General features: G+C 44.1%; 1 protein-coding gene across 1 annotated transcript in view; it reads right to left on the reverse strand.

Moving 5' to 3' along the window:
• LOC130109931 (atrial natriuretic peptide receptor 2-like) overlaps nucleotides 1-24,499 on the reverse strand; it is an 87,478-nt gene that overhangs the window by 30,137 nt on the left and 32,842 nt on the right. The window contains exons 10-16 of the mRNA XM_056276894.1: nucleotides 22,402-22,488; nucleotides 20,849-20,992; nucleotides 20,247-20,368; nucleotides 14,177-14,321; nucleotides 9,149-9,197; nucleotides 5,173-5,292; nucleotides 4,551-4,644 (exon numbers count right to left, since the gene is read on the reverse strand). Of these exons, the coding sequence (XP_056132869.1) occupies nucleotides 4,551-4,644; nucleotides 5,173-5,292; nucleotides 9,149-9,197; nucleotides 14,177-14,321; nucleotides 20,247-20,368; nucleotides 20,849-20,992; nucleotides 22,402-22,488 (761 nt within the window). The remainder of the gene's footprint in view (nucleotides 1-4,550; nucleotides 4,645-5,172; nucleotides 5,293-9,148; nucleotides 9,198-14,176; nucleotides 14,322-20,246; nucleotides 20,369-20,848; nucleotides 20,993-22,401; nucleotides 22,489-24,499) is intronic.

Raw genomic sequence — 24,499 nt, forward strand, 5'->3', positions numbered from 1 at the left:
TGGAAATGTGCTGACAAGCGAGGAGAGTGTGCTAAGAAGGTGGAAGGAATACTTTGAGGGGCTGATGAATGAAGAAAATGAGAGAGAGAGAAGGTTGGATGATGTAGGGATAGTGAATCAGGAAGTTCAGCGGATTAGCAAGGAGGAAGTGAGGGCAGCTATGAAGAAGATGAAGAATGGAAAGGCAGTTGGTCCTGATGACATACCTGTGGAGGCATGGAGATGTTTAGGAGAGATGGCAGTGGAGTTTTTAACTAGATTGTTTAACACAATCCTGGAAAGTGAGAGGATGCCTGAGGAGTGGAGAAGAAGCATACTGGTACCGATTTTCAAGAACAAGGGCGATGTGCAGAACTGTAACAACTACAGAGGTATAAAGTTGATCAGCCACAGCATGAAGATTTGGGAAAGAGTAATAGAAGCTAGGTTAAGAGGAGAGGTGACGATCAGCGAGCAGCAGTATGGTTTCATGCCACGAAAGAGCACCACAGATGCGATGTTTGCTTTGAGAATGTTGATTGAGAAGTATAGAGAAGGCCAGAAAGAGTTGCATTGTGTCTTTGTAGATTTAGAGAAAGCTTATGACAGAGTGCCGAGAGAGGAGGTGTGGTATTGTATGAGGAAGTCAGGAGTTGCAGAGAAGTATGTAGGAGTGGTGCAGGATACGTATGAGGGAAGTGTGACAATGGTGAGGTGTGCGGTTGGAATGACAGATGGGTTCAAGGTGGAGGTGGGATTACATCAAGGACCGGCTCTGGGCCCTTTCTTGTTTGCAATGGTGATGGACAGGTTGACAGACAAGATCAGGCAGGAGTCTCCATGGACGATGATGTTCGCGGATGACATTGTGATCTGTAGCGAGAGTAGGGTGCAGGTTGAGGAGAGCCTGGAGAGGTGGAGGTATGCACTGGAGAGAAGAGGAATGAAAGTCAGTAGGAGCAAGACGGAATACCTATGTGTGAATGAGAGAGAGGACAGTGGAATGGTCAGGATGCAAGGAGTGGAGGTGACAAAGGCATTTGAGTTTAAATACTTGGGGTCAACTGTCCAAAGTAACGGGGAGTGCAGAAGAGAGGTGAAAAAGAGAGTGCAGGCAGGTTGGAGTGGGTGGAGAAGTGTGTCAGGAGTGATTTGCGACAGAAGGGTATCAGCAAGAGTTAAAGGGAAAGTTTACAAGATGGTTGTGAGACCAGCTATGTTATATGGTTTGGAGACAGTGGCACTGACGAAAAGACAGGAGGCAGAGCAGGAGGTGGCAGAGTTGAAGATGCTAAGATTTTCACTGGAAGTAATGAAGAAGGACAGGATTAGGAACGATTATATTAGAGGGACCGCTCAGGTTGGACGGTTTGGAGACAAAGCAAGAGAGGCAAGATTGAGATGGCTTGGACATGTGTGGAGGAGAGATGCTGAGTATATTGGGAGAAGGATGCTGAATATGGAGCTGCCAGGGAAGAGGAGAAGAGGAAGGCCAAAGAGGAGGTTTATGGATGTGGTGAGGGAAGACATGCAGGTGGCTGGTGTGACAGAGGAAGACGCAGAAGACAGGAAGAAATGGAAACGGATGATCCGCTGTGGCGACCCCTAACGGGAGCAGCTGCAAGTAGTAGTAGTAGTAGTAGTATGTGTGTGTGTGTGTGTGTGTGTGTGTGTGTGTGTGTGTGTGTGTGTGTGTGTGTGTGTGTGTGTGTGTGTGTGCGCGCGCGTGTGTGCGTGTGCGTGTGCGGGCCCTGTGATGGCCTGGCGGCTTGTCCAGGGTGTCTCCCCGCCTGCCGCCCAATGACTGCTGGAATAGGCTCCAGCATCCCTGCGACCCTGAGAGCAGGATAAGCGGTTCAGATAATGGATGGATGGATGGATGGATGGGCTATAAAAATAAAATTGACTTGACTTGATTTAATCAATATTAGGTACTACATCTCAGATGTCGTGTGGATTTATTACCACTAGATGGCAGCGTCGGGTTAACCATCAGGACTTTCTGCAGTTGAAATGAATTGAACCTGTTCTTTACAATAACTGTTAAGGCACGTTTACATTTAGTATTTTCACATTAAACATAACAATATTAGTTGTTACACATTTGCGTTGTGTCTATTATGTGACTGCGGCCATCTTGTACTTTGTGTAGTTCAGTTGTTTTTTTCTTCCATGTGTTAGTGTGTAGTGTTAGTGTCTGTCAGCAGGACAACATCCTGTGACATCACTCATATTTATCAAATGATGGGACTTCAATGAAGACGTCAGATCAGGTCCAGATTAACCATCATTGGGGCCCCGGTGCAAGTAGCCCCCCCCCTCAAAAAAACAGCCCGTCGCTCTCACACGGTTAACATCAGCCACTCCGTAATCTAAACAGAAAAATTAATTTTTTGTGTTATTTTGTTGTTTAATTAATAAATGGGCGGCACGGTGGCACAGTGGTTAGCACGGTCGCCTCACAGTAAGAAGGTCCTGGGTTCAAGCCCCAGGGTAGTCCAACTTTGGGGGTCGTCCCGGGTCGTCCTGTGCGGAGTTTGCATGTTGTCTGCGTGGGTTTCCTCGGGGGGCTCCGGTTTCCTCCCACAGTACAAAGACATGTAGCTCAGGTGAATCGTCCATACTTAATTGTCCGTAGGTATGAATGTGTGTGTGGGTGTGTGTGTGTGTGTGTGTGTGTATGTCAGCCCTGTGTGACAGTCTGGCGGCCTGTCCTGGGTGTCTCCTCGCCTGCCGCCCAATGACTGCTGGGATAGGCTCCAGCATCCCCGCAACCCTGACAGCAAGATGCGGTTCAGAAAATGGATGTTGTTTAATTGTTAAGACAGTTCTGTCTTACTCCTCTAATTTTTTATCACAACTTTTCAACATTCATTTTTTATCTAATTAGGCTTCTATCATAAATCTTTTTAAATTTTCTTTTTATCTTATTCTGTACTTCTTTTTTAAAGAATATTGTATCGATTGCTCCCCCCTGGTGGTTGTTCTGAGTAGTTAATTTTGTTAACCCCGGAAACAGGAAGTGCTCCACGTCCTCTCGAGATGTGGCCAGAGACGGCCGCATGTTACCGCTACAATACAACGCAATCCTTTCCTTCATAGCTTATACATGGCATCATCTGTAAGTTGCATTTTTTATTGGTATAAAAGTAACACGTATGCATCATTATTTGTTCTTTGTCGTTTAGTACAGTAGCATAAGATTTTCATTTGTATCTCTCCATTCTTTGTCCACAGTTTCACACTTATCCTGATTAAACTGCCAAATTTAACACATCTGTCTGTTCCTTGGAGCTTGATTAGGAGAGTGTTTAGCTGTCTGTATAGCCGAGTACACGTTCATGAGGACAACGCTTAGCGAGGACAGACAGTTACTGCTGTAGGGGCCCCTGAAAGAGCGGAGATGGTATTTTGGGGTCCTGGCCAAAATAGAACTGCAGCCATGTTTTCATCAAAGCATTTTTATGTGTATTATAAAGTATCACAATAGAACTGCTGGAAGGAAGTGGCAGAATTTGATAAAAACTTACTCCCTCCATCCATCCATTATCTAAACCGCTTATCCTGCTGTCAGGGTCTCAATTTTGAAAACTTTTGAAATTTGACTTTTGAAACTCAATTTTTGAAAATTACTTAATTTTGAAAAACGATTTTACGCTGACTTGAGATACTTTTTTTTGTTGTTGATTTTTTCCCCTTTTTCTCCCCAATTGTATCCAGCCAATTACCCCACTCTTCCGAGCCGTCCCGGTCTCTGCTCCACCCCCTCTGCCGATCCGGGGAGGGCTGCAGACTACCACATGCCTCCTCCGATACATGTGGTGTCGCCAGCCGCTTCTTTTCACCGGACAGTGAGGAGTTTCACCAGGGGGACGTAGTGCATGGGAGGATCACGCTATTCCCCCCAGTCCCCCCCCCCCCCGCACAGGGGCCCCGAGCGACCAGAGGAGGCGCTAGTGCAGCGACCAGGACACATACCCAGATCCAGCTTCCCACCTCCAGACATGGCCAACTGTGTCTAGGGACGCCTGACCAAGCCGGAAGTAACACGGGGTTCGAACCACTGATCCCCGTCTTAGTAGACAACGGAATAGACTGCCATGCCACCCGGATGCCTTGAGATACTTTTTGCTTTCGGTGATGAAGAGTTAATGTGGTAAATTGGTGATGGAAACACCTTTGTCGAATAAAAAAATGAAATGCGAATAGAATTTAATCACATGATCAGCTGTTTCTTCATCTTAACTGGTCAGTTTTTCTGGTGAGTGTTGAAGTATGGACGTGACGTAGGACACGTAAAGCTGCGTTCAGGGTTTTGTGGCTTTAGATAAGATTACTTGAATTTTAGATGGAAACATAGCTAGTAACAACCAAATCTTCGCAAATCATGACAGTGGACTCTATAAAAGGATGTGTGAAGCTCGGGTCAGGAACCTTTTCCACACCTGAAGTTGTGTATTTGTGAATGTGGTACCCCACATACTATATTGGGGGCCACTAGGGGCCCCATGGTGATCAGTAATCCAGCCTTGTTAGAGCATCTCTCGTTATGCCTCGTCTTCCTGACTTACTGTATAACAGTCGGTCGGTCTTCTGTTTCTCTTGAAGGAGGTCCTGAGTTCTCTCGGCTACAATGGTCTCCAGATGTTTGCTGTACTTCTCCATCTACAGGCAAAATAAAATGCAATGATGTCATCCTCATCTGATGGGGAAAAACAAAAAACTGCACTGAGAAGTCACTGCAGATAATTCTTAAAAGGTCCTTGAAGTAATCAAGAACTGGGATATTCTGTTGGACGGTTCGAATTAATTCACAATCGCTTCCTACCCATCTGATACATAACGAACCATAAAGGAGCTTACACATAGTTAATATATGACCCTATTCTTGCTAAAACAGCCAAATGACTTCTTATGACTCTCAAGGATATTTAATCTCGTTTCATTTGCCATTCTCTGGGGATTTTGCTTATACTAAATAGAATATTAACACAGTATATAATAATAAGCTTTTTGATGTAATTGTTGTATTTTACATAATTACACATTATCACATCTTTTGATACAAACTATACTGGTTAAGGGGTTAAAACTACAATTCTGGAGCACTGTTCTATAGCAAATGAAAAGAGAGAATTTCCCTACAGGGGTCTTTAAAATAAAATACCAGTTATTTTATTGTTTGAGCATTACCAGGTTCATCATCATGTCAACCGGGCTGACTTTGTGCGGGTTCATCTTGTCCAGCATCTTCTTCACCTGTTCAAACGTGGGTCTGGCGGTGACATTGTGAGACCAGCACTTCTTAATGAGCTGCAAAAACAAAAAAACAAAAAAACCAGAATGCTCAGATTGTCTCATTACCTTAAAACGTTCCCGTTAGCAGTTTTGAAGTTTCTAAATTACTAACCGGTGTAATTAGTGTGTGTGTGTGTGTGTGTGTGTGTGTGTGTGTGTGTGTGTGTGTGTGTGTGTGTGTGTGTGTGTGTGTGTGTCCAGCTCAATTTTACTATTGAATGTATCTTTCGATATTAAATGCCACCGTGTTGATTATGGTCTGACTTGTCTTGATGCATGCTCAATAATCCAGCCATCCATTATCCAAGCCGCTTATCCCAATTGGGGTTGTGGGATGCTGGAGCCTATCCCAGTAGTCACTGGGCGGCAGGCGGGGAGACACCCTGGACAGGCCGCCAGGCCATCACAGGGCCCACACACACACACACACACACACACACACACACACACACACACACACACACACACACACACACACACACACACATTCATACCTAGGGACAATTTATAGTATGGCCGATTCACCTGACCTACATGGCTTTGGACTGTGGGAGGAAACCGGAGCACCCGGAGGAAACCCACGCAGACACGGGGAGAACATGTAAACTCCACACAGAGGATGACCCGGGACGACCCCCAAGGTTGGACTACCCCGGGGCCTGAACCCAGGACCTTCTTGCTGTGAGGCAACCATGCTAACCACTGTAGCACCAGTAATCCAGGTAAGAAAACCAAAGGTTGAATCAGTTCATTTGGACACAACGTTTATTGACAGATATGTTTCATCACTCAACCAAGTGACATTTTCACTCTAACTAACTGCAGGCATCCCCGACCCGGACGCCCCAACATTTGCTTTTTAAGGGTGTTATATGTCCTATTTTGGACTTGTTGACCTTCCATTGTCCTTCAGATTTACTACAGAGTCTTTAAGGGCTCGTGTGTGATCATTCAGCCAGGGGAGGTTATTTGATTTTTGTTTGCTATTTTGAAATGGTGCGATTTGGTCGAGGATGGATAGGCACTGATCACTGAATGAATTTAACAGCGCATCTGGATTGAGGGGGGAAATAGTGGAATTAAAGGATGCTGAATTAAAAGCATCAAAGAATTTTAACTGCAGAGCCAGTGTAGAGAATGCGAGACCTTGTTTTAGGATAGAGACTAGGAATAGCGAGCTGTAGTGGAACTTTAAAAACAACAGCTTTATGGTCAGATACAAGCACATCCACCAGATTAAGACACTGCAGGGGTGTCCAGTGGTCTATTCCATTGCCTACTAACACGGGGATGGCCAGTTCGAATGCCCGTGTTACCTCTGGCTTGGCTGGGTATCCCTACAGACACAATTGGCTGTGTCTGTGGGTGGGAAGCCGGAAGTGGTTATGTGTACTGGTCACTGCACTAGTGCCTCCTCTGGTCAGTCGGGGCACCTGTTCAGGGAGGAGGAGGAACTGGGGGGAACAGCGTGATCCTCCCGCACACTACGCCCCCCCCCCGTGAAACTCCTCACTGTCAGGTGAAAAGAAGCGGCTGGCTATTCCACATGTATCAGAGGAGGCGTGGTAGTCTGCAGCCCTCCCCGGATCGGCAGAGGGGGTGGAGCAGTGACTGGGGCGGCTCAGAAGAGTGGGGTAACTTGGAGGATACGATTGGGGAGAAAAAGGGGGGGACACTGGAGAGAGAAACCAGATCAATACAAGGTCTAAGATGTGACCTTTGGAATGTGTGGCCCCTTTAACAGATTGAATGAGGTTAAAAGAGTCTTATACGATCTAGAAAATGTGAGGTGAGGGAATAGGAAGGACAACATACATGAATATTAAAATCACCAAGAATAAGTACCCTGTCATACTTAGGCATGACAATGGATAGAAGCTCAGAAAACTCAGAAATGAAACTAACTGAATTAGGGGGCCTATAAGGGCCAGTGATTAAGAAACTTACAACCCCAAAGAACATAGAATAATACAAGTGCTTGTACACATATAAGTGCTGATATGAACACTTACTCTTATACTAACGCTAATGCTAATATCAACACTAATACTTAATCTAATTCATTCACTCTAACCCCTAAATCCAATTCAAGGTGGCAGGGGGTCTGGAGTCTATCCCAGCATGCACTGGGGTAGAAGACAAAGAGAAACCCTGCAGAGGTTAGCAGTCCAGCACAGGACAGACACACACACACACACACACACACACACACACACGCACGCACGCACACACACAGGAGCTGTCAATGAATACTCCAAATTCGAATATAAAACCGAATTGTTAAAAAAAAAAACATACCTGAGTGCGAAAATTAATAGTCATTTTTGGGGGACAACACTACCGTGGTTGTCTGCCTGACAAGGGCCTTGGCCGCTGCACTGAAGATGCTGCATGACAGACAGGAGTCACACAACGTCATTTTCATGTTTGAAAACTAAATTTAGGTCAAGCTGAAATGAGCGAATAATTCAACAACCACCGTGTGGTAAAGATGGCAGACAGTTCACGACCCGACTCGGCCACAGAGAGAGTGATTTTCACTCCGAACAACCTAAAAAGCCCCCTTTGAAAATACTTTCAGATTTTGGTCAGAAAGCTTGCTCAGAAAAGATAGAAAAATACTATGAAATTGTTTTATTTAAACTGGTATGAATATTAACTAATCTGTATAAAAATTAGGCTATCGAATAACACATCAATTATGAATCGTTCATCTCGCGTTGAGAGACAGCTCGTTCTCATTTCTCACTCTAGCATCAACACGGCGCAGAGAGAGACACAGAAACAGAGTGACCAACAGACAGACAGACAGACAAACAGAGCGAGAGAGAGACAGAGACAGACAGAGAGCGACAGATACACACACACACACACACACACACACACACACACACACACACACACACACACACACACACACACACACACACACACACACACACACACACACACAGAGCGACCGACCGACAGACAGACAGATACAGACAGACACAGAGACAGTAAGAGAGAGAGAGTGACAGACAGACACAGAAAGAGAGAGAGACAGAGAGAGAGAGAGACAGACACACATTGAGAGACAGAGACAGACACAGAAGACACCAAGAGAGACAGACACGCAGAGAGACAGACAGAGAGAGCGAGAGAGACAGACAGACAGACAAAGAGAGATAGACAGATGAAGCGAGAGAGTGCGAGAGAGAGAGGTTTATAGACTTTAAATTAAGTTTTACGGTATAGGACATTACTTGTGTATTTTGTAATGTGTAGGTATGCAGATCTTTTAGAAGACATGTTTATGTTGAAATAAATATACCTGTACAGGTAGTTATGTCTCTCATATTGGTTTGTCCTCTTATGAACATGATGTGTAAAAATATATTTGAATGTGTTCCAACCTGGTTTTTTAGAAGGAATAATAGAACATAATTTGACAGCCCTAACACACACACACACACACACACACACACACACACACACACACACACACACACACACACACACACACACACACACACACTCTATTTATACTTATTAGTAATTTAGAAACTCCAATTCACCTAAAATGCAGTGAAGTATGTGTGAGGTAACTGCAGTACCCAGAGAAAACCTACACAAATAGCTGGAAAACATCTATAATCATCATCATCAAGTTATTCATCTCATTCAGACCTCACAGTAGTCTCCTCGATTGGGACATTCTGTGTCCGCTTTCCCTGTTTTCAGTTCAGGCAGCGGGGGTCGCCACATAATGTCCATCTTCACTCCTTCAGGCTGATCCTGCCAGACGGAAAACTGCCATTTATCTAAACCAACCATATTAAACCTTATAAATGGGACCCTGAATCTATAGAGAGGACCCCATCGCACTCACCGAAACAAGATCGGAGCGGGTTGCAATCTCCACCAGGATCATGGAGTAGCTGGGGGAGATACAGCAGATACAGTATCAAACTTCATCTCATTTCATCTTTTCTTTTTACCCTCCAGTCCAACTTTCAAGTACCTCATTTGAGAATTGGCCCTCATGGTAAATCTATGATAATTCACTCGTGCATTTTATCTAAATGTCTATTCTGCTCTCATTTACATTATACTAAAAAATTCATGTGTGTTTCTTGTAAAATAATTATAATAATACTACTACTACTACCACTTTCTACTGCCCCCGTTAGGGGTCGCCACAGCGGATCATCCGTTTCCATCTCTTCCTGTCCTCTGCATCTTCCTCTGTCACACCAACCACCTGCATGTCCTCCCTTACCACATCCCTCACCACCTCCTCTTTGGCCTTCCTCTTTTCCTCTTCTCTGGCAGCTCCATATTCAGCATCTTTCTCCCAATATACCCAGCATCTCTTCTCCACACATGTCCAAACCATCTCAATCTTGCCTCTTTTACTTTGTCTACAAACCGTCCAACCTCAGCTGCCCTCTAATATAATCGTTCCTAATCTTGTCCTTCTTCGTTACTCCCAATGAACATCTTAGCATCTTCAACACTGCCGCCTCCAGCTCCACCTCCTGTCTTTTCCTCAGCGCCACCGCCTCCAAACCATATAACATAGCTGGTCTCACTACCATCTTGTAAACCTTCCCTTTAACTCTTGCTGGTGGCCTTCTGTCACAAATCACTCCTGACACTCTTCTCCACCCACTCAACCCTGCTTGTACTCTCTTCTTCACCTCTCTTTCGCACGCCCCATTACTTTGAACAGTTGACCCCAAGTATTTAAATTCATCCACCGTCATCACCTCCATGCATCCTCACCATTCCACTGTCCTCCCTCTTGTTCACGCATATGTATTCCGTCTTACTCCAACTGACTTTCAATCCTCTTCTCTCCAGTGCATACCTCCACCTCTCCAGGCTCTCCTCAACCTGCTCCCTATTCTCGCTACAGATCACAATATCATCCGCAAATATCGTAGTCCACAGAAATTCTCATCTGATCTCATCCGTCAACCTGCCCATCACCATGCAAACAAGAAAGGGCTCAGAGCCGATCCTTGATGTAATCCTACCTCCACCTTGAAACCATACGTTATTCCTACTGCACACCTCACCACTGTCACACTACCCTCAAACATATCCTGCACCACTCCTACATATTTCTTACATATTATTAATAATAATAACAATATAATTTATTTGTACAGCACTTTTCAAGGTACACAAAGATGCTTTACGTAAGATAAAATAAAAATAAAAGCAACACAGCAAAAACATGTAACAACACTAATCATACATTAAAAGCAATTCTGAAAAGGTGAGTTTTGATTAATGATTTGAACGTGGACAGATTGTTGTAGTCTCTGATTTGTTTGGGGAGGGAGTTCCAGAGAAAGGGGATAGCTATGAGCTATGGCTCTGCCACCCCAGGTCTGGAGCTTGGTCCTGTGTGATGGAGACAGGAGGTTGGTATCGGAGGCACGAAGGCTATTTGGTATCGGAGGCACGAAGGCTATGGGAAGGAGTGTCTTGATGCATGCTCAATAATCCAGGTAAGAAAATCAAAGAAGGTTGAATCAGGTCATCTGGGGAAGGAGTATGGTAGTGGACCAGGTCAGTGAGATAGGAGGGGTACTGGTTATGGAGGGCTTTGAGATTGAGGAGAAGGACTTTGAATTTGATCCATTGTAGGGCAGGGAACTAGCGGAGGTTCTGGAGAGCAGGGCTGATATGGTAATGGGAGCCAGAGTGGGTTACTGGGTGGGCACCAGAATTCTGGATGTACTGCAATTTGTTTAGGACTTTGGATGATGAGCCATAGAGTATGCTATTGCAGTAGTCAATTTTGGATGTGATGAAGGCATGAATTAAAGTTTCGGAGGTAGAGAGTGAGAGTGATGAGCGGAGACAAGCTGTGTTCTTTACGTGGAAAAGGCAGTTCTGGTGATTTGATTGATGTGGTGTTCAAAGGAGTAGTTGCTTTTGAAAATGATTCTGAGGTTATGTATGAGTGGGGAGGGAGACAGAGTGGTGTTATCGATGGTGAGGCAAAAGGTGTGAGTGGTTTTGGTAAGGGATTTGGGATCGATGATGATCATGTCAGATTTATCACAATTTTGTTTGAGGAAGTTGGATTGCATCCATGATTTAATCTCAGTGAGGCAGTTAGACTACAGTAAATTGTAGTGGTGATGGATGGAGATGTAGAGCAGTTTGTGAGATATGACTTTAGCCAGGAGAGGGCAGTACTGGTGATGTTGAAGGAGGATTCAAGGCAGGGGAGAAGAATGGTGTGGTTAATGGTGTTGAAAGCTACAGTGAGGTCATGGAGGATGAGAATGCTGAGATGGCCAGAGTCTGAGGAGAGGAGGAGGTCATTGGTGACTTTAAGAACGGCTGTTTCTGTGCTGTGCTGTGAGCGGAAACTAGATTGAAATGGTTTGAATAGGTCATTGGCGATTAGGTGAGCCTTGAGTTGGGAGGTGAAAACACGTTCCAGTATTTTTGACAGATAGGGGAGACTGGAGATGGGCCAGAAGTTGCTCATGATATTGAGGTTGAGTCCAGGTTTTTTGAGGATGGTGGTGACAGCAGCCAGTTTAAGTGCATGGGGGACTGAACCAGAGCTGAAGGAGGAGGTAATGATTTCTGTGATGGGTGAGGAGATAGTTGGGAGACAGTCCTTAACAAGACTGGATGGGATGGGATCCAGAAGACAAGTGGAGCTTCTCATTCCCACCATAAGTTTTGATTCTCCCATTGGGGAAACGGGGAAACCTTGATAGGGGCTGAGTGGTAAAAGGGGGGGTAGGGATGGGGGGAGAGGTAGAGAGGGTGAGGGGAGGTGGTCAGGTTGCTGTAGATAGTGTCCATTTAATTTTGGAAAGGAAAGAGTTGCACTTGTTAACTGTGAAGGAACTGGAGGTATTGTCACTGGGTTTGATAAGTTTGTTTATTGTGGAAAAGAGAGCTTTGCGGTTGGTGGAGCCAGAGTATATGAAGCATGTAGGTGGACCGAGCTGTGAAGAAAAAGGTTCTTTGTATTGTCGAATGTAGTCTGTAGGCTTGGAGATGCACTGTTAAACCAGTTTTCTTGGAGAGTCTTTCAAGCTGGCACTTACAGGATTTCATTTGATAGAGTTCAGGAGTATACCAGGGAGCTGAGTGTGTGAATTACTATTTTGGTTTTAATGGGGGCCAGCTGATCAAGACAGGAGGAGAGTGTGTCATTGTAATACTTGACAAGATCGGAGAGATTATGGGACAGCGGGGGAGGGGAGGCAGACATTTTACTGGAAGAGCTGGGGGTGGGGGTAAATTTGAGATTTCTGAAGGACTTCAGGGATGGGGATGGGGATAGGGATGTTAATATCCATGGTGATTGCCAAGTGGTCAGAGATACTGAGGTTGAGGCTGGAGAGTTGATATATTGCGAGACCAGTGGAGCAGACCAAATCCAGGATGTGACCATAGTTGTGAGTGGGAAAGTTGAAGCATTGTAGCAGTTTCAGGAATTCTATAGCAGATTTACAGTCAGTGTCATCAATGTGGATATCAGAATCCATCCATCCATTATCTGAACTGCTTATCCTGCTCTCAGGGTCACGGGGGTGCTGGAGCCTATCCCAGCAGTCATTGGGTGGCAGGCAGGGAGACAACCTGGACAGGCCGCCAGGCCATCACACAGGGTCCACACACAGGGTCCACACACACACACACACACACACACACACACACACACACACACACACACACACACACACACACACACACACACACACACACACACACACAAACACCCATTCATACCCAGGAACTTTTTTTTTTAGTATGACCAATTCACCTGACTGACATGTCTTTGGACTGTGGGAGGAAACCGGAGCCCCCGGAGGAAACCCATGCAGACACGGGGAGAACATGCAAACTCCACACAAGAAGACGATCCGGGATGATCCACCAAGGTTGGACTACCCTGGGGCTCAAACCCAGGACCTTCTTGCTGTGAGGCGACCGTGCTAACCACTGTGCCACCGTGCCGCCGATATCAGAATCAGAAACATGTTTATTGGCCATGTAGGTTTGCACATAAATGGAATTTGACTCCGGTTTTGTGGCTCTCTGTGTTCCTAAGAATAACAACACTACAACACAACAATCTTCAGATATATAGTACACAAGGATTGACAAGTATCTCGGGGTCTTGTTCACAAGTGAGGGTAGGAGACTGACAGGCGGATTGGTGCAGCATCAGCAGTAATGCGGACGTTATACCGGACCGTTGTGGCGAAGAAGGAGCTGAGCCGGGAGGCAAAGCTCTCAATTTACCAGTCAATCTTCGTTCCAATCCTCACCTATGGTCATGAGCTTTGGGTACTGACCAAAAGGGTGACATCGCGGATACAAGCAGCTGAAATGAATTTCCTCCGTAGGGTGTCTGGGCTCAGCCTTAGAGATAGAATGAGCAGCTCGGACATCCGGAGGGAGCTTTGAATAGAGCCGCTGCTCCTTCGCATCGAAAGGAGCCAGTTGAGATGGTTCGGGCATCTGATTAGGATGCCTCTTGGGAGTCTTCCTTTGGAGGTTTACCGGGCATGGCCAACTGGGAGGAGACCCCGGGGTAGACCCAGAACGCGCTGGAGGGACTACATGTCCAATCTGGCCTGGGAACGCCTTGGGATCCCCCAGGAGAAGCTAGAGGGCGTTGCTGGGGAGAGGGACATCTGGAGTGCCCTACTTAGCTTGCTGCCACCGCGACCCGACCCCGGAAAAGCGGCTGAAGATGAGATGAGATAAATAAAACTGTAAAAAAAAAATTCTGGTGAAATATTGATTTTTGTAAGTGAAAGATTGCCTGTTGATTAAAATATGGTGGCTTAGCTGAGGAGATGACAAATCCAACAAGGCCCAGTCACACAAGATTAAAACAAAAAAAAAGAAACATGGCAAACACCTGTAGATGTCTACTGCTGGTGTCAGGTTGGAGCTGCTTCCTAGTAGGACCTCTGGAGCACAGTAGATCCGGTATATATCTCCACAAGGGAAGCCATTGCTCATTACCTCAAAGTCCTCCTTTCTGTAGGTGGTGAGTCCATAGTCTGCAGCCAAAAACACAGTTGAAGAAGAATTAAGTGTTGTAACTATTCTGAAAGTCTCCTACTCCTCCTGTCATCTATTATTAACAACCTTCACAACTACTGTTTATGTTGACTATTGTCTTATATGGAAATCGCATGTGGTGTGGATAATTTTTAAAGGATAAAAACGGGTGTAAGATGTAGAGGACAGTGATGGTGGTGTCCATTAGTGATGTGCAGGTCAGGGTTTCTTAATACCCGCACCCACCCAAACCATTATGAGAGCCAATCCGAACCACCCGGCAGGCTAAAATGTGTTGATTGACCACCCAAACCCGACCCGCAAACCTCAAAATTTTGCGTAGGCTATACTATTGCACTATTTCATTTTTGGGCTTTGATATTTTCTAGTAAGCTTCCCCAAACCCATGGACTTCTGGTTAGCATCTGAGTGGGGATGACACAGCCTGAGAGGCTCCCGAGGCTTTTACTATTATTTTTACTAAATGAGGCCTTTATTTTAAATTGCACCTCGTACTCTGATTCTGAACATTACCGACTCTGGACAAAGGTTTATATTCGTGTCTTCAACCATTATGGCGAACTGTCTCAAACACCAACCTACAAAAAGCTTGTCTGGCAAAGCAGCAACCATACTACTGGACTGTAATGGCACTGATCTACCACCGGACCTGGACAAACCCCGCTCAGAACTGATTGCCGACCTGACTAGTACTCTAACTTTGACACTTAAAACAACTATCGATGAGGCGCTGAAGCCTCTTTCTACCACATTGGAGGAGATTAAGTCCACCACGGAGTCCCACATCCAGAAGCTGGCAGATATGGATACACCACTGTCAGATCACAGTCACTGGATTATAGCCCTGGAGGATACTTTTTCTTGTCTGCAGTCAGCCAACACACAGCTCAAAGCCCAGGTGGAGGATTTGGAATTGTGTTCTAGGTGCAACAATCTGCGTGAGGTTGGAATCCTGGAGAAAATGGAAGGTGCAGACCCAGTCACGTTCATGGCTGACTTTTTCGCAGAGATCCTAGGCTTTAATTTTTTTGCCCCCCGACTCACAACAGAGGGCCTCACATTGGCCTGTCCCGTACTTCAGCTGGAGAGACCGTTGCCAGGCCAAGGGTGTTCATTGTCAGACTTCACAATTTTCATGAAAGAGTGTGTTCTGAGATGAGAAAGGAACCAACACCGGCTCCAGTACTACAGGCACAACATCTTTTTTCCTGATATGACTGCCAGTGTCACTAAAAAATTAGCCTCCTTTGCAGACGTGAAATACACCCTGTATGAGAAGCACGTCAAGTTTTCTCTCCTGTTCCCCACCTGCCTACGTGTGGACCACATTTTCAACTGCCCAAAGGGAGCCAAGAAGTTCTATGACCTCCACTTCTCTGGCCGGCAAATTGTGACTTAGCTGGAGACTCAGCCTTCTGCCAGACCAGACTGTAGCTTTCTAAGCTAGCCCATCACCCACTTTGGAACTTAGCAAGGACAGTGCTTCTCTGAAATGATAAAAAAAAAAAAACCACAATCCTAAAGGTATCTTTAGGGTAACTGATTCTATTATTAATGGTCCCTCCAACTTTTTTGGAACCTGATGTTGAGTTTTCTGAAAAATTTCTCATTCATTTTGTAAATAAGGTAGAGAATATCAGGGCCCAAATCCAGCCTTACCCTTGATTTGTTCCATTCCCCGTGTTAATTCTGCCTCTTTCACCCAGTTCCAACCAATTACAATTTCAGTGTTAAGGAGTACAGTCTCCAATATGAACTCCTTCTCCTGCATCTTAGACATCATCCCCACTAAGATCCTCAAGGAGGTATTTTCAACTGTTAGCCCCATTTTTCTACAAATTCTTAATGATTCTCTGGACAGACAGTTTTAAGCATGTCATTGTTCACCTACTGCTGAAGAAACCTAATTTAGATCCTCAGTCCTTAATTAACTACAGACCAATCTCCAAATCGTCTTTTTTATCTAAGGTTCTGGAGAGAGTAATTTCATCTCAATTGATTTCTTTTACGAACACTTAATAGTGTTTTTAAGTTTCCAGTCTGGTTTTTGAGCACTTCATAGTATCGGGAAAGCTCTAGTTAAGGTCACTAATGGCCTACTGCTGACTGCAGACAGAGGTGACTGCTCGATTTTAGTAATTTTAGACTTGCATGCTGCCTTTGACACAATCAATCACAGCATCCTCTTACATCACTTAAGAGACTTGGGTTGGCATCAAGGGCTCGGCTCTTAGTTTATTATGCTCTCACCTCACCAACAGAACTTTTTTTGTTGTTCTGAGTAACTACTTCCTCGACGGCTCGGATGAGTTGTGTCTCTCAAGGCTCAGTTCTTGGCCCCCTTCTATTTTCTATATACATGCTGCCCCTTGACCAGATCATTCAAAATCACGATGTTTTACCATTTTTATGCTGATGAAACTCAGTTATACATGTCACTAAAACCCACAGATCCTAGTGCCCCAGCAAATCTCACAACTTGGCTCTCTGACATTAAATCCTGGATATCTGAAAACTTTCTTAAATTTAATGATGATAAGCCTGAGGTCATTCTTTTCGGTCCCCCAAATTCCATCAGCCCTTTTGGTACAGCTTTATCTATCCACCGAGCCTAACTCCACTCTTCCACCCACTTCCCTTTCTGACTGCTTACTAGAAATTAAATCCTGGTTTTCATACCACTTCTTCAAACTTAATAGTGATAAAACCGAGGTCCTCCTAGTAGGTACTAAATCTACTTTGGCTAAACCTGATAGTTTTTCTCTAACTATTGACAATTCTATAGTTCCTCCATCGCCTCAGGTTAAGAGTCTGGGTGTCATCTTGGGCAGCACATTATCTTTCGAAGCTCACATCAACAATGTTACTCGGTCTGCATACTTCCACCTATGCAATATTAATCGTCTTCACCCGTCACTTACACCTAAAAGCACTGCCATACTCATTCACACCCTGGTTACATCCCATATTGACTACTGCAATTCTATCCTCTTTGGTCTTCCCCTCAAGTGTCTTCATAAACTTCAGTTGGTCCAGAATTCAGCTGCCGTATCATTACCAGAACTCCTTTCATAGATCATATCACTCCTGTTCTTCAACAACTCTATTGGCTCCTTGTTAAATACTGTATTGACTTCAAGATCCTGTTTCTCACCTTTAAGGCCCTTAATAACCTAGCTCCTTCATATCTTTCTGAACTCCTTCATATCCAGACGCCCTCCCGCACTCTCAGATCCACTTCTGCTCTCCAACCCAACTCACTACACCATTGGCCCGCTTGACTAACATGGGGTCTAGAGCCTTCAGTAATTCTGCCCCCCGCCTAGGGAACTCTCTCCCACAAAACATTTGCGATATTGACCCTCTTTCAACTTTCAAATCCCATCTCAAAATGTGCCTTTTCAAACTGGCATATTTAGTCTGATCTACGCTTCATTGAGTTTTGTACTGCTGATGATTTTATACTTATCTGTTGTATTAACTTTTTATTGTCTACCCTGCTTTGGTTTGATTTTATGCTGTCTGATACAGTGCTGCTTGTTTTTTGTTTTTGTTTTTTTAACTGTGTTCTGTAAGGTGTCCTTGAGTGCTCTGAAAGGCGCCCACAAATAAAATGTATAATTATTATCCATCCATTTTCCGAACCGCTTATCCTGCTCTCAGGGTCACGGAGATACTGGAGCCTATCCCAGCAGTCATTGGGCGCCAGGCGGGGAGACACCCTGGACAGGCCACCAGACTATCACACAGGGCTGACACACACACACACACACACACACACACACACACACACACACACACACACACACACACACACACACACACACACACACACACACACACACACACACACATTCATACCTAGGGACAATTTAGTATGGCTGATTCACCTGACCTACATGTCTTTGGACTGTGGGAGGAAACCGGAGCCCACAGAGGAAACCCACACAGACACGGGGTCAGGAGAACATGCAAACTCCACACAGGACAACCCGGGATGACCCCCAAGGTTGGACTACCTCAGGGCTCGAACCCAGGACCTTCCTGCTGCGAGGCGACCATGCCAACCACTGCGTCACCATGCCGTCCCATTATTATTATTATTATTAATCTTGGTGGTCTGTCAGGTAGTCTTAAGCAGGCTGCTAGGAATCTTGGGGTAATATTTGATGCTAACCTCGGTTTGATAATCAAATCAAACATGTTGTTCAGTCATGCTTTCTCCAGCTAAAGATAATCTCCAAAATTAGGTCAGTTTTATCAATTTACGATCTGCAAAAAGTTGTACATGCTTTTATCTATTCTCTGCTTGACTACTGCAATACTGCAAGGGCTCCCTCCACCATCTACAGTTGGTACAAAATGCCACTGCTCGGCTTATTACCAGACAAAGAATCAAGAATCAAGACACTTTGTCATTTCTATCATGTACTTGAGTACACAAAAGAAACAAAATTTTGTTTCTTTTGTGTACTCAAAGAGGCATGACCGTATCAATCCTGTGTTTGCCCCCCTACACTGGCTCCCTGTTGTATTTCATATTGATCTTAAAATCTTATTGCTCATTTTTAAGGCCTTAAATGGTCTTGCTCCTACATACATTTGTGATTTATTGACCTGGTTTACACCCTCTCTGGTATACACCCTCTCGACCATTAAGATCCACAGATGGAGCCCTGCTGGATATTCCCAGGTCTAGGTCTCAGTTTGTCACAAAGGGTGATCGGGCTTTTGCTGTTAACAACCCCCATACTATGGAACTCTCTTCCTATTGAACTAAGACAAACCAAGTCTCTAGCTTCTTTTAAATCTCTTCTTAAAACTTTTCTTTTTGTGAAAGCTTTAACAAATGTTTGATATTTGTTTTTATTTATTCATACCGTTTTTATTTTTACTCTTACTTATTTGTTCTTATTCTTATTTTTCCTTGTCTGGTTTTATTTCTTTGTAAAGAACTTTGTAATATTGTTTTAGAGAAGTGCTTTATAAATAGTTATTATTTCAGCAAGCTAAAAAGGCTTCCAATTGATCAGTCATAGTTATCTTAATGATGTTACTTTTCTTACTAGTATATTGTCCTAAGGATTACTTTTAATCCCAAGTATTTTTCATTATTTTTATTTCTTCTTCATTCATGTATTTATTTACTTACATTCATTTATTTATTTGTTTTTATCTATTTTTATCTAAATTAAGAAGTAGCCCTGTGTATGTGCTTCAACTTGTCTCTTTATTTTTCACATCTCTTGTCTATCAATCTATATTTGTTATATTAATTCTAGTGTACTTTACCAATGGCTATTTCATCTTATGTATGCCCTGTAGGCTACTTATATTTAGTTTGGTTTATCACTATTATTATTAATATTATATTTCAATGTAGACCCAAAGATTTTTGGGGGTGGGTTGGGGGTGATGTTCTTTATGCTTGAGGCAGAGGGAGTGGGGTAAAGGTGATGGGCATTACTGTTAATGTAACTGTATTAGAATTAAATAAAATCGTTTTGGAAAAAAAAGCTAACCCGAACCCTACTGACCCATGGGTTGACCCAGGTTAGACTGAAGGTGTCAGTTTTGTCGTCGAACATCTTGGGTCTCACCGTCTTCGATGCCCCCATATGACATAAGGCAATGTGGAGGGGTTGACTGTGCTTATAAAGAGTGTATTCTCCCAGACATATCACAAAGACCCATACCAACATGTTTTCAGCTCCAAAAATGTCACAAAAAAACAAAAACAAAACAAAAACAAAAAAAAGACTATACCCCTTTAACTAATCTCAATCAGACATATTCCAGGATTTCAAGACCCCTACCCCACACTTCAACACTATTTTGATGACGACCTTCGTGCTGTGACCCAGTATAGCTCCATGGACCAGTGTCTGTCTTTATTTTGTCACCTGAGATTTTGCAGACCCAGCGGTCATCAATCACACAGTTCTTGGAGAGAAGTCTCCCATGGAACATCTTGTGCTGGTGGAGGTATGCCATCCCGCGGGCCACGTCTGTGGCAAAGGACAACCTGGAGACAGAAATCAGAGAATATCACTTGTCACACATCAGTGTCTTTTTTCTTCCCTTTGTCAAGGCATCAAGGTACTGTGATGGGCTAAGCCCCAAACTGCTTGACCCCCTTCACAGAAAAATTCAACCTCAAGTGCTGCTTGAAACTGTTCAATGGAAAACAGGAAATACAGCTCAGTCAGCTCCCAGCCATCAATGTGTTGCTGTGTAACTGATTATTTCCGCTGTTGCTACCTTTTGATATTGTCAACATTATTGTGATGATACAAAAGAGACAAAGATGAAGACGACAAAGATGACAAAGACGAAGAAGACAAATAGGATGAAGACTAAGAAGACGAGAAAGACAAAAAGATGAAAAAGAAGATGAAGATGAAATAGAAAAAGATGCAGAAGAAGACAAAGAAGAGGATGAAGAGGGAAACAATTATGATAATGATGATGAAGAATGTAGCAGTTTTTGGACTGGTTCTCTGACCTAAACCCCCAGTTGATGGGAATGTCCTCATTAAGCAGCACGTCTGACAGGCTTCCTTTGGGGCAGTACTCGGTGATGATGGAGATGTAGGGCACTTCAATGGAGCCACCGATGAACTTGACTAAATTGGGGTGGTCCAGTTCCCTGAGGATTACAAAACATGACACAGAAATAAGACCACACAATATAAGGGTCTTGGTTTTTCATATTGAAATTTTACATTAAGCTGCTGTTTTTATATTTTTTGACTTAAAGCGTTTTATTTTTGAGATAGGAAACTTATAGGTTAGCGAGAGATTTGCATAGTTCTAAAATAGCAACTTGTGTTTTTAATTTTAACAATGACCATGAATCTCATACTTCAGTACTTTTTATGGAGCTTTTTTGGGGGATTTTTTCCCCTTTTTCTCCCCAATTGTACTTGGCCAACTACCCCACTTTTCCAAGCCGTCCCGGCCACTGCTCCACCCCCTCTACTGAGCTGGGGAGGGCTGCAGACTACCACATGCTTTCTCTGATACATGTGGAGTCGCCAGCCGTTTCTTTTCACCTGACAGTGAGGAGTTTTGCCAGGTGGATGTAGCGTGTGGGAGGATCACGCTATTCCCCCCAGTTCCCCCTTCCCCCCAAACAGGCGCTCCGAGTGACCAGAGGAGGCGCTAGTGCAGCGACCAGGACACATACCCACATTCAGCTTCCCAGCTACAGACACGGCCAACTGTGTCTATAAGGACGCCTGACCAAGCCGGAAGTAACACGGGGATTCGAACCGGCGATCCCCATGTTGGCAGGCAATGGAATAGACCGCCACGCCACTCGCACACCCCCCAAGGTGTTTTATTAATTAAAAGGCAGTTTACCTCTTGGTAGAATTTAACATTTGCAAGAAGGGAGTGTATAGACATTCTGCAACTGGTGTTTGATAAAAACCGATGGATTAATTCACCCACGTCTGTGTATTCAACAACATTTAAATCAAAACTGGTTTTCCCAGATGGACAATTTTCTGAGGAGCACTTGTTTTGGGCTAAATGCCTTCTCAAAAAAATAAAAAATTAAACCAGATTATTGAACAGAATATTGTCACTGCATAGTTCAGTGAAATAAACAAGTAATGTCAATCAAAATAAACCCCGCTCCGTGACCTTTGAAAACAATGCATTTCTGAAATAATGCATTTCTCCACCCAAGGTAGGAATCTATCTTTAAAAAAAATTATATAGAAATATTTTGGTGTCAGTCTGAAGTAAATCATACCATTTTTGACAAAGAAATCACCAAAAGCAATTGTGACCTATTTTGTGAATTTGACTGTGACCTTGACTCAGTTACCTCCAAAATTAAATCAGGTCATCTAAGGATTTTCAACTCACTGCCCTGAAAATTGCTTGTCATTTGCTTTAGCTTTTGCACTGTAAAGTTGGCAGACAAAAAGACACCAGAAACAGACTAGCTAGCAATGAGCTCACATCACCAGCAACATCGTAATCTATTGTAATCTATGATAATCTACATATGGACTGTTTGGATGTTTTAATGTCACCATTCCTCACCTGACCTCTTTCACCTCCTTTCTGATGGTTTTAGACAAAGTGAAATGTTTCTTCTGAATATGTTTCACCGCTACTGTCCTCCCATCGCTGGAAGAAAATTAAGCTTAATTGGTGAAGAGTTCATTCATCATCAAAGTGTTCAACAAATATTCTGTTGAGGAAAAAAAAAATTAAATCAGCCGACATTCATTCATTGGGAGTCCAAACAGAATGCAAAACTTGTTGAAGTGAATTCAGTCTCGCCGTAGGCCTGAAGCACTTACTATCCTTTATAAAAGCTCTAATATATTTTTTTAATTATCTCCAGGTATCATTCTAAATAATAGAGCATATGTCATTTTTAGAAGTGAAACAAGTGATAGGTGGCCTCATTTTGTGTTTTTTTTTCTCCTCCTTTTTCTCCCCAATTGTATCCGGCCAATGACCCCACTCCTCTGAGCCGTCCTGGTCGCTGCTCCACCCCCTCTGCTGATCCGGGAAAGGCTGCAGACTACCACGTCTCCTCCAATACATGTGGAGTCAACAGCCGCTTCTTTTCACCTGACAGTGAGGAGTTTTGCCAGGGGGACGTAGCGCATGGGAGGATGACGCTATTCCCCCCAGTTCCCCCTCCCCTCCGAACAGGCGCGCCGACCGACCAGAGGAGGCACTAGTGCAATGACCAGGACACATACCCACATCCGGCTTCTCACCTGCAGACACGGCCAATTGTGTCGGTAGGGATGCCTGAAAAAGCCAGAGGTAACACGGGGATTCGAACCGGAGATCCTTGTGTTGATAGGCAATGGAATAGACCACCATGCTACCCAGACGCCCATTTTGGTTTTTTTGGGTTTTTTTTTTAAATCTTGGAAGCAAGAATCCTCATCTTATATTATTTTTCCAGTCTTTTTCCAGTTTTCTGGGATACATCTACTACTTTCGGCTGCTCCTATTAGGGGTTGCCGCAGTGGATCATCCGTTTCCATTTCTTCCTGTCCTCTGCATCCTCCTCTGTCACACCAGCCATCTGCATGTCTTCCCTCACCACATCCATAAACCTCCTCTCTGGCCTTCCTCTTTTCCTCTTCCCTGGCAGCTCCATATTCAGCATCCTTCTCCCAATAGACCCAGCATCTCTCCTCCACACATGTCCAAACCATCTCAATCTTGCCTCTCTTGCTTTGCCTCCAAACCGTCCAACCTGAGCTGTCCCTCTAATATACTTGCTCCTAAACCTGTCCTTCTTCACCAGTTCCAATGAAAATCTTAGCATCATCAACTCTGCCACCTCCAGCTCCACCTCCTGTCTTTACATCAGTCACGACTGGGCTACCATAGCATGAAACAGGCCTTCGCTCCTCCTACTTCCGTGTTCCCAATTTGTTGGTTTAATAAATATGCCGTACCAATGAGCCCTTGGTATGTTGCTTTTCCTCTTTGGTCCCTGGTGCGACAGGTTGTGACTGTCACGTGCAATGCTCTGGTACCACTCCATAACGACCCCTGCTTCCGCATGTTGAGCCTTCCGTATAGGTATTGCGCAATAATCACGAAGGAGAGACATTGACTGCCACTGCTGTTTTGTTTTGTTATTGATACAGTTGCATTGTTCCTTGTTTCTGTTTTGTTCCTCTTTTTTTGCTGTGTTTGTGCTTTATTTCTGTTCTTGTTGTGGTGTAATCTAAGTTATGTGTGACGTCCTATATCAACACACATGAGTTCAAGTTCACTTTATTGCCATATACATATAAAAGTACCATGTACTTTCCTATGCCCTGGATCTCTTGGCTCTTAACACTATATATATAAGGAAATATTAAATAATAACAAAAACAATAAATATGAAACCAGAAATCCCACAAAATTAGAAATCAATGAAAGTTATGTAAGATGCCTACTGTTCATTCTTCTAACCACATCGGGGTAAAAACTTTGTGAGGCAGCTGGTTGGAGCTCTGATGCTCTGTACGCATTGCACTGAGGGATGGAGTGAGAACAGACCATGTGCTCGGTGGCTGGTGTCTTCCATGATACTTAGGGCCTTCCTTCTGCAACGGGTGGTGTAAATGTCCTAAAGCTGTGGCAGTGCTCTTCCTATGATTTTTGAAATCATGTT

Source organism: Lampris incognitus, chromosome 3 (assembly GCF_029633865.1).
Source record: "Lampris incognitus isolate fLamInc1 chromosome 3, fLamInc1.hap2, whole genome shotgun sequence".
Taxonomy (NCBI): domain Eukaryota; kingdom Metazoa; phylum Chordata; class Actinopteri; order Lampriformes; family Lampridae; genus Lampris; species Lampris incognitus.